Source organism: Arvicola amphibius, chromosome 3, assembly GCF_903992535.2.
Source record: "Arvicola amphibius chromosome 3, mArvAmp1.2, whole genome shotgun sequence".
Lineage (NCBI taxonomy): Eukaryota > Metazoa > Chordata > Mammalia > Rodentia > Cricetidae > Arvicola > Arvicola amphibius.
The window spans coordinates 123,303,478-123,313,968 of NC_052049.1; the positions used below are offsets into that span (position 1 = coordinate 123,303,478).

General features: G+C 46.0%; 1 protein-coding gene across 13 annotated transcripts in view; it reads right to left on the reverse strand.

Moving 5' to 3' along the window:
• Nrg4 (neuregulin 4) overlaps window positions 1–10,491 on the reverse strand; it is a 109,179-nt gene that overhangs the window by 7,798 nt on the left and 90,890 nt on the right. For 6 of the 13 annotated variants that reach the window (XM_038321833.2, XM_038321832.2, XM_038321840.2 and 3 more), the window contains 2 exons: window positions 5,524–5,612; window positions 2,792–3,089 (listed from right to left, as the gene is read on the reverse strand). In XM_038321833.2, the coding sequence (XP_038177761.1) occupies window positions 2,792–3,089; window positions 5,524–5,612 (387 nt within the window). The remainder of the gene's footprint in view (window positions 1–2,791; window positions 3,090–5,523; window positions 5,613–10,491) is intronic. The other 7 variants (XM_038321835.2, XM_038321834.2, XM_038321844.2 and 4 more) reach the window with 6 other exon arrangements.

The following is a 10,491-nucleotide window of genomic DNA, read 5'->3' on the forward strand; positions in this document are numbered from 1 at the left end:
AAATAAAACCAACTAGAAGTACAGGGAAACTGTCAACTTTATAAAGGCCACCATGAGGACACACGGTGAACTTCCTGTCTGGTGGGAGGATGCTTGCCTGCACCACTGCTAGTCAACATGGACTGGCTGGAGCGGCTGACGTCAAACAGGACAAAAATAAAATTACCTGTTCACAAATCATATGATCTAACACACAGAAAACTAAAGATTCCACAGGAGACTTTCTGAGTCAGCAAAGTACTCATAGAAGCAGGGCACGAGGTCAACACAGGAAACCAGCATCATTTCTGTACTGCAGCAGTGAACAGAGCGGTTCTTTCTACAGCAGCATCAAGAACAGTAGAGTACTGGGAGGTTAACCAGAGGTGGGAACTGCCACAGAAATGGTGGAGCACATCCATGTTGATGGGCTGGGAATCTACAGGGTCAGTGTAATCCCTAGCAAAACATGACCTTGCAGTACTGGTTTGGTTTATCCAGACAGAAAATACACCTTAAGGTTCAAGTGCAATCTCAAGGGACGAGGAGTGGCCAAATCTTGAATAATAAAGTAGGACGAGTCATCTGATTCCAGAACAGTGCTTCTGGCCTCAAGATAAACTAATGCGACAGAAAGGGACCAAGATTTTTCAATAAGGAAGATACACAATCTTCCAGAAAACAGTGCTAGAGTTAGGAACTTAAATAATGTCATATATTAAAATTAACTCAAAATAGGTTTTAAAAACAATAGGTTAAAAAAACTACAACTCTTGGAAGAAAATGGTGGAAAACATCAGGATAATGAATTTTACAGAGATTTTGTGGAGCTGTTACCAGATCAAAAATTTCAGGGATCAAAAGTAGGCCTAATGGAATTAATCAAAAATTAAAATTTTGTGCATGACATGAAAATAGATCATATTTAAACAGCAAAAAAGCCATACATAGACTTGGAAGGTATACTTGCAGCTCATGAATAAGGACTTAATATCCAGAATACAGAACTAACGTAAAGCCACACACATGTCTAATTAAAAGTGGCCTGGGACTTAAACAGGTCTCCAAAGAAGATACATAGATGACTAACAAACACTGGCAGTGTGGTCAACCTCACTGATGCTTGGGAGAATGCAGGTTAAACTCCAATGAGACATCACCCCGTTAGGATGGTGACTGTCTTCCTTCTCCCTGTCTCTCTCTTCCACTTTCTGCCCTTCCTACACACACAGTAACACACAGCACAAGAAGTGTTGGACCCTGCACTGCTGGTAAAACTGTAAAGTGGTGGATCTGTCAAAGAAAGCAGTATGATCCATGTCAAATTAAGCAAAAATTACAATTTGATCCAGAAATATTACTTGAAATATATTTAAAAATAAAAGCAGGGGTCTGGTGTTATATATTGTAAAATCACTGTTTACAGCAGTCAAATTGGAAATAATCCAAATGTCTTTGCATGGTATATAGGATGTAATATATCCACACTGAGTGATACTGAACTGTTATTAAAAGAATGGAATTTTGGTTAAGTATGGATGAGCTTTGAAAACACTGAATGAAATCAGTCAGTTACAAAGATCAAGGAGTCTATGTCTCCAGTCCCTCTTCGTTAGGCTGGGGGTGGGGGTGATGAAAATGTCCTGGGGAGTCATAGTGGTCATGACCCCACACAAAGTGAATGCATTTCCATGCCACCGAGCTTTCCTCTTCAAAGCAGTGTAAAACATGAAGTCTCCTTGTGGAGACCAGGCTGGCCTTGAACTCAGAGATCCCCTGGTCCCAGCCTCCCAAGGGCTGAGATTAAAGGTGTGCTTCACCACACCCATCAGTAAATCTTAAAACTTTACAGTTGAGCTGAGCTGCCCTGGAAGTCTTCCCTGAGGAGCAGCTCTCTAGTACTGAAGGCCTTAGGAGTAAAGCAGTCAATGATCCTAACCAGCAGTAGCACATATAAACAATGAGCAGAACAGCGAGACGTGAAAGGTACAATAGCAGCATTGAATCCTAGGGAACAGCCATTAGCTGGACTTGACCAGGGGATCGATGCCTGGCAATGTCAGCTTAGCCCACAACCTGTGGCTGAGGAGCCATGGACCCTAGAAGAGGATCTACTACTGCCATCTCACAAAACCAGGATAATTTCTAGCCGCATTCTAAATATTTATCTTCATACTTGCAGCTGATGGAGATCATTGCAGGAATCCATGAAGTGGTCAAAACCAGAGAGCCACCGACTGGTGACAGCCCCAAATGATACATCAACAACCAACCCATTTACCTAAGGCACGGGGGACACGGAGGAAGACGAGGAGGAAAGAACCAGGGGTCCAGAATGGGACATCTGCTGCGAGACAGTGTCTTCTATATGTGGCAGGGAAGCTGCACCCATGTAACCTCAACAATGACTGCCTAAGAAAGACCTTAAAAATGGCACCACCAGTCGACATGCTGGGGGAACTCAAAAAAACTTCACTCCTAGACGAGATACAGGCAATTATTGGTTGCTGAGAAAGTCTTTTCCAGGGATAAGGCCTCTGATAGACTAGCCACTCCCAAGAGGTCAGCCCTAAGCATACATGAGCAGCACAAAATGACCTCAGTGGGTTGTATTCATAAGTGTGTGTGTGTATATATACACACATATGCACATACACACACAAAATAGATGAAATTCTCAAAAAATTTAAAACCATTAAAAAAGAGAAACAAAACCCCAGCTGTTAAAACGGAAAGTGAGGCTGTAGACTCCAAAGGGGAAAGACTCTTAGATGGCGAACTGTGGGGAAGAGGCCGGTCTGAGACTCCTTACCGTAAGACTGCAGCGCTAGAGTCCGGGAAGAACGAAGTGAAGACATCAGTGGTTGTCACAGGTCCACGGGGAGAGGGAGAGTTGAATTTGGGAACAGGAGAGCTGTTTAGGGGAGGAGACTCGGTGACCTGTAATGGTGGACACACAGCAGGCGTTGGTGACCTGTGATGGTGGACACACAGCAGGCGCTGGTGACCTGTGATGGTGGACACACAGCAGGCGTTGGTGACCTGTGATGGTGGACACACAGCAGGCGCTGGTGACCTGTGATGGTGGACACACAGCAGGCGTTGGTGACCTGTGACGGTGGACACACAACAGGCACTTGTCAAAAAGCACTTACTAAAGGAGCTGAGTGGGAGGAGGCAGGTGGGAACTACACTGCCTGCTCAGATTTCTTGAGCAAACCTCCACTTAACTACGGAGTCATAGCCTGCCCAACCTTTTAGAAGCTGAGAATATTCATGAGTCATTTAATACACACTTCACCTAACAAAACCTCGTGGCTTAGCCACACAGCCCGTGGCGCCCATGGCTGTCCTGATCATGGATGAATGGAATCGTGAGATAGTTTGCTGCTGATGGCCAGCACCCAATGACGATATCTTACCACATCTTTTGAGCTTTGGAAAGATAAATATTCAGTTTCTACGGGATGAGTACCAGCTTCACTAATGTGTCACAGCTGCCAGTGGGACCACCACTGAATTAAACTGAGGTGGGGGCTGCCTCTCCATCAAGTCTTCTAAAGCAGTCTTGGTTGAACATGTGAGGGTCACTTTATCTACTTACCTCAAACCCTGACACTCCTGGTTTGTTAAATGATGGTGGGTGAGGGGAGACTTGTGTGGCACACAAGCCTCAGGGCCTCTGCCAGAGGGGGATGTATGGGAAAAGCCTGCAGGCAGGGGTCAGGAGTGTGCTGTATCTTGGTGGTGCTTTAACAGTCACTAGCCCTGGACTTCGGCAAGAAGGTTCTAGAAGTTGCTGTGGCCTCTTGTCTCCTATGTTTCAGTATAGCCGCAACAGGAAAAAAGAAACTGGAGAAATCGGTCTGGACTGACCAATTAATGTTGCCTCCTCCAAAGAAATGAAATTTGCTTTCTGCAAAATATGCACTAAAAAATTACAGGCCAGGGGGCTGGAGAGATGGCTCAGTGGTTAAGAACACTGCCTGTTCTAAAGGTCATGAGTTTGATTCCCAGCAACCACATGGTGGCTCACAGCCATCTGCAATGCGATCTGGCCTCTTCTGGCCTGCAGGCACACACCCAGACAAAACACTGTACACATAATAAATAAAATTACAGGTCAGGTGATGAAAATAGGTCTGGAACTTGGTAAATGCTCTGTATGTTTTATGTCAACTCGATACAGCTAGAGTCATCTGAGAGGCAGGGAACCTCAACTGAGAAAATGCCTCCCTGAGATTTGGCTATTGAAGCCCTGCAGGGCATTTTCTTAATTAGTGGTTGATGAGGGCATGCTCAACCCACTGTGGGTGGAACCCCTGAGCTGGTGATCCTGGGTCTGGGCTGGAAGTCTTAGGTTCTATAAGGAAGTACGGTGAACAAGCCAAGAGGAACAGGCCAATAAGCAGCGCACCCCCCCCCCCTCCCGCCCCCCGCATCAGCTCCTGCTGCTTTGGCTCCCCTTAGTGAACTGTGGTCCAGGATATGAAAGCCATATAAATCCTTTCCTCCCCAAGCTGCTTTTGGTATCGTGTTTGATCAGAGCTATGATAACCCTAAGACAGAAGGACCTGTAGTGACCAGGACAGTCCAAACCTTCTGGGATGGCTCTCCATCTGTATGTACTTGCCTACAACCTGATCTTAGGCATTTTCTCCATTGAGGTTCCCTCCTCTCAGACTCTAGCTTGCATCCAGGTAGCTCATAGGTCTCACACCTGAGACAAATAGCTAACTGAGGTGCCTTGTAATCCTATCAAAGTGGCCCTGGATGCCAGCATCTCTCAGTCCTTACGTGTTACGGGGGGGTGGGGGTGGGGCTGGCATACCTCACCCCCTACCAAACGCTGGGCTGCCCTCTCCTTAGGATCCATTCACTTATGTTACCCAGCCTTCTTGTCTCTTAGTCTACGCTTTATGCTGCTGGCCTCCTGGTCTGGCTCTCCCCCTCCCTTCTCCTGCCCAGCTGTGGGGAGTCATGTTCTCTCTGGATTCTCCCAGCTGTCCCTGCCTCGCCCTATGCTCTGCTCTCTCTTTTATCCACAATAAACTTTCTCCTCCACTGTACCTAGGAGCAGTCATGGCCTCTTTCTTTCTTTCTTTCTTTCTTCCTTTCTTTCTTTTCTCATTCAGTAGCCAACGGTGAAGTAAGGTGTTTTGTTTGTTTGTTTTTGAAATAGGGTTTCTCTGTGTAGCAGTCCTGGATGTCCTGAATCTCACTATAGACCAAGCTGGCCTCCAGCTCAGAAATCTGCCTGCCTCTGCCTCCCAAGTGCTGGGATTAAGGAAGTGGGCCACCACTGCCCAGCTGGTGAGGTGTTTTATAACTCAGTACTCCTTTCACTAAACACATTTTCATCTCTTTCCTTTCTGCAGACATTGCTCAGGATTTTGGCTTATTTTGATGGTCCTATCAGTGTTGGAGAGATTTGCTGGATCTCCACACCTTGTACCGTGTTGCTTCCTCTCCCCTAAACAGGCTGCCTTGGATAGGACTTCTTACCAAGGCTTATGGCTAAGAAAAGGAGAATTAAGGTGTTACCTTCTCTCACCATACGGTTTGCTTTCCGCCTTTGTAAGGTGACCGCAATAGTGCCCTTCACTGGGCGTGCCTTCAGTGATCTCTGTGACCTGTGAAAAGTAAGATTGTACTTGTACACTGGGTTTTCTGCATATACATGCCCACCTACCCTCTTATCTGCACGTACAAACCTGCAGCTTCTGCTTGAGGTGACCTTACCTCAGACATCCGCATCCACAGCAGCTACCCTACAGCACCTGTGCATAGTGGGTCAGCATCCCCATGCTGTGCACAGTGGGTCAGCATCCCCATGCTAGTCTTCCAAGTGCACACCTCTGTCTTCCTGCTGCCTCAAGTTCTAACAAGCTTAATGACTGTTCTAAAATATTCACAATTACAAAGGGCTGGGTGAGTGCCCAGCCCAGGGCAAGTCGCTGATAACAAAGACAGCAGCAGATCCCAAACATGGTAGAAATAGCAAACGCAAGGATGGGAGAATCCTGGAGACAAAGCTGCTCTGGTCAGCGTCCCCAAGGACCTGCTGAAGGCCACATGCAATAGGGAACATGGGCCTGGAGGCTGGCAACACACCCAGCCACGCAAGGAGTAGAACTGACCCCATAATAGTGTCTGGTGATCTCTGCACACCCCACTCTTAAAAAAGATAGGCAGAAAAGCATGGGTTTGGACACATCTGGGCTTAAATTCTTGCTCTACTATTGTCTAGGTGCAAAAGCTTGGCCTCTGAGCCTCCATTTCCCTTTGTATAGAAAGCACCTCTGACTTCAGACTCTTGGAAACTGTCACATCTGAAACAACCATGGTGACAAGCACACATAGGCACAGGGGCTCGTGATTAAGTCACAGTCTTTAGGGACACGAACAATGTAACACATGCTGGGACTGGAAGCTGTGGGTTTTCTCACTGAACTAGTAAGGAGGGTTGCCAAGAAGCCTTATCCCAGAATGCCCTGTTCTGGTCCCTGATGGACTGAATTGAGGCCATGAGAGTGGTGGTTTTCAACACCAGAGTTGACTATGACCTCTGACGTTTGTAATTTTCGCAGCACAGGTCGGAGCTGAGGCTGCTGAGTTCTTCCTGGTGTCTGTAATGGGCTCATCTCAGAAGGCAGCTTTTATCTCAGCCTGAAGACCTCATCTCCTTTGCGGTGCTATGATCTTAGACACTAACATCGTTTGGTCAGAGAAATGCCTAGAATTTTGTAAACTAAGCCCAGAACTCATCCTATCTTGGTTTTTGGGTGTTGTTGTGGACAGGCTTTTTCCTCCATTAAAAAGACTCATTTTGGGCTAGAAAGATGGTTGAGCAGTTTAAGAGCACTGCCTGCTCTTCCAGAGGACCCAGGTTCAATTCTCTGCGCCCACTTGGCAGCTCACACCTGTCTTTAACTCCAGTTCCTGGGGATCTGATATCCTCACACAGATATACATACAGGCAAAACATCAATGCACATAAAATAAAAATAAATCAATCTTTTAAAAAATATCCATTGTATCCAGGCACAGCGGCTCACGCCTGTAACACCAGCCTTGGGAGGTGGAGGCAATGGGATTGTTTCAAGTTTGAGGCAAATCAGAGCCCCATGGTGAGTTCCAGGGCATCCTGAGCTCTGGAGGGCAACTTAACCTCAGAGAGAGGAAGCAACGACAACCAATATGTCAAGAAAAAAAGCAATTTGAATTTAAAATTTTCCCCAGTGTAGGGTGTGTTTTATATATAGAAAGGCTGTGAGAGGGGCTGGAGAGATGGCTCAGAGGTTAAGAGCACTGACTGCTCTTCCAAAGGTCCTGAGTTCAATTCCCAGCAACCACATGGTGGCTCACAACCATCTGTAATGGGGGCTGGTGCCCTCTTCTGGCCTGCAGGCATATACGCAGACAGAATATTGTATACATAATAATTATTAAAAAAGAAAGGCTGTGAGATTGCTTTCTATTTTTTTTTATTATGTGTATGTGGTATAGGATGGGGTCAGAGGGATAGGACCCTCGGGAACTGCAGTCACAGGTGGTTGTGAGCTGCAGCAGAGATGCTGGTGGCTGAACAGTAAGATCAGTATGTGCTCTTAGCCAGGACCATCTCTCCACCTCCTCCTCTTATTTTTACAAATGTCTTTCACATAGGAAAGGGATAAGCATGTTTTATCTGTGCACAGTTTGTAAGGGACACATCCTCTTGGCGTCTTGGAACTGATGGTGTTGAGCACACGGGAGCTCAGGGCATCGTCTGGTAACATTCACGATGGCATGTCCTTCATTGTGAAATATGTAACAGAATTTACCATCTTAACTACTGTCAAGTTCAGTGACATTAGGTAAAATCATATAACAGGAATAGTCATCATCTCCAGGAATGTTTTATTATCCCAAACTGAACCTCACACATTAAACAATAACCATTTACAGTCCCTGGTAACCACAGTTACGATTTCTGTCTCTGTGGGTACGACTGTTTTAGAATCTCATTTAGTGGAGTTACACTGTGCTTACTTTGGCATCTGGGTTTTTCACTATGTGTAATGTTCTCAGAGTTCAGCCATATTGTAGGATTAGAATTACATTCCCTTTTAAGGCTAAGTAATGCTCCATTTATGTGTATCTACTTATCAATTCATACATCACTGGACAGATGCGTGGCTTTCCACCTTTTGATTATTAAGAATTTAGCTCCTATGAGTGCATGTGTAAAGATATTTGCTTATGTGAGTAACCCCCAGTAGTCAACTGTTGGATAAAACAGTGATTCTGGTGGCTGGAGAGATGGCTCAGAGGTTAAGAGCACTTACTGCCCTTCCAGAGGACCCGGGTTCAATTCCTAGCACCCACATGGCAACTAACAATTATATGTATCTCCAGTTCTAGGGGATCTGACACCCTCACACAGATATATACACAGGCAAGACACCAGTGTACATTAAAAAGTAAATAAATATTTTTTTAAAAGGGTAATTCTGTAGTGTTGGTTTTTTTGCTTTATTTTTTTTTTCATGACAAAACAAGATTTTTTTTTCTCATGGTTTTTTTTTTTATATTTAAAAATTTTCCATCTCCTTCCCTCCTCCTCCCCCCTCCCTCCCCTCCTCCTCCCCCTTCCCTCCCCTCCCCTCCACCCATACTTCCCCTCCCTCCCTCTCAAGGCCAAGGAGCCATCAGGGTTCCCCACTCTATGCTAAGACCAAGGTCCTCCCAACTCCCCCCAGGTCCAGGAAGGTGATCGACCAAGCTGAGAAGGCTCCCACAGAGCCCGTCCATGCAGAAGAATTAGAGCCCAGAGCCATTGTCCTTTGCTTCTCAGTCAGCCCCCGCTGTTGGCCACATTCAGAGAGACGGGTTTGGTCGCATGATCCATCAGTCCCATTCCAACTGGAGTTGGTGATCTCCCATTAGTTCTGTCCCACCGTCTCCATGAGTGAACGCACCCCTCTCGTTCCTGACTTTCTCCCTCATGTTCTCGCTCCTTCTGCTCCTCATCAGGACCTTGGGAGCTCAGTCCAGTGCTCCAATGTGGGGCTCAGTCACCTTCCCCATCTGTCGCCAGATGGAGGTTCCCTCTGTAGTGGTGGTTTTTGAGACAGGGTTTCTCTGTAGCTTTGGAGCCTGTCCTGGAATTAGCTCTTGTAGACCAGGCTGGCCTCAAACTCACAGAGATCCGCCTGCCTCTGCCTCCCAAGTGCTGGGATTAAAAGCATGCGCCACCACCACCTAGCTGTGATTCTGTGGTTTTAAGACCAGTCATTCCATTTATCACAGTGAGCATAACATTTTATATTCTTACCAGCAATACACAAGGGTCATTAAACAGCCCCTGCCCTAATGTGGGAGGGGTCCACAATTCCCTTTTTATCTCCTCAGTGGTCAGTGATGCTGAACACATCACATGCTCTTGGAGAAATGTCTGTTGAAATCCTCTGCCAATTTTCAAACTGGGTTGCTTTTATTTGTTATTTGAGTTATTTATTCAGGATTATTTCTTGTTATTAATTTTAAGTTGCTATTAAAACAATAGGTTTCATTATGGCATTTTCATCATTGAATGTTGCTCACATTTGCCCCAATGTCTTGCACCCTGCCCTGTCCCCCTTCCTCCTCTCTGTAGTGGGATTAGTCCCCTGAGCGCCGGCAGAGTAACTCCATCTTGCAGTAAGATGCTATTTAAATGTTCTGCGTGCCTTTCTAGAGTTAGTCAGTGTTTGCTGAGACCAGCAAACCTCAGCAAAAGAAAAGGCAGCGTCCACATGGGCGCTAACCTTCCTAGATCTGCTTTGTCTGTGGCTTGGTGCCTGAGCCAGCAGTCACCTCTCCTGACTTAACACTAGGTAGCACTCTGAGCCCAAGTTTGTACCAATTCTGATGCCAACTGAACCATATGGAATCAGAGCTCAGTGAATGAGGCTTGGCCCTTGGGTGTGTCTGTGAGTCCCCTACGGCCCTATAAGTGACTCCAATGAACTCATTAATCACAACAAGCTGAAACTGGCAGAATCTTTCTTAGGTCTGTTCTGGGCTTGTTTGAGGTAAATAGATGTTTCTTTACACTTTTCCAGGAAAGTCACACAGCCCTCAGAAGGTCTCCTGTCTGTTTTCATGCACACATATGCACACGTGAAATGAATTCTCGGCATTAATCCCACAGCTGCAGGGGTCGAAAGTCTCTTATCCTGTCCTGTGGACTGCCTCTTTCCAGACAGTGTCCTTTAATTTCATCAACTTTTAGTTTTGATGAAGTCCAATTTATCTAGATTGCCTTAGCTGACTACATTTAAGTGTTGTCTACAAGAGACCATTGCCAAGCCCAGCTTTGTAGAGTACTTCTCCGAGTCTGCTGGGGTCTTAGAGTCTGGGGTCTTCCGTGGAGTCTCGCTCACCCACTTTGAGTTCATACTGCATATGGTGCTAGTGGCACAGCTTCGGTTTTTAGTAGATTCACACCCAGCCTGGCATGGTTAGTTGAAAATTTAACTTCTACCA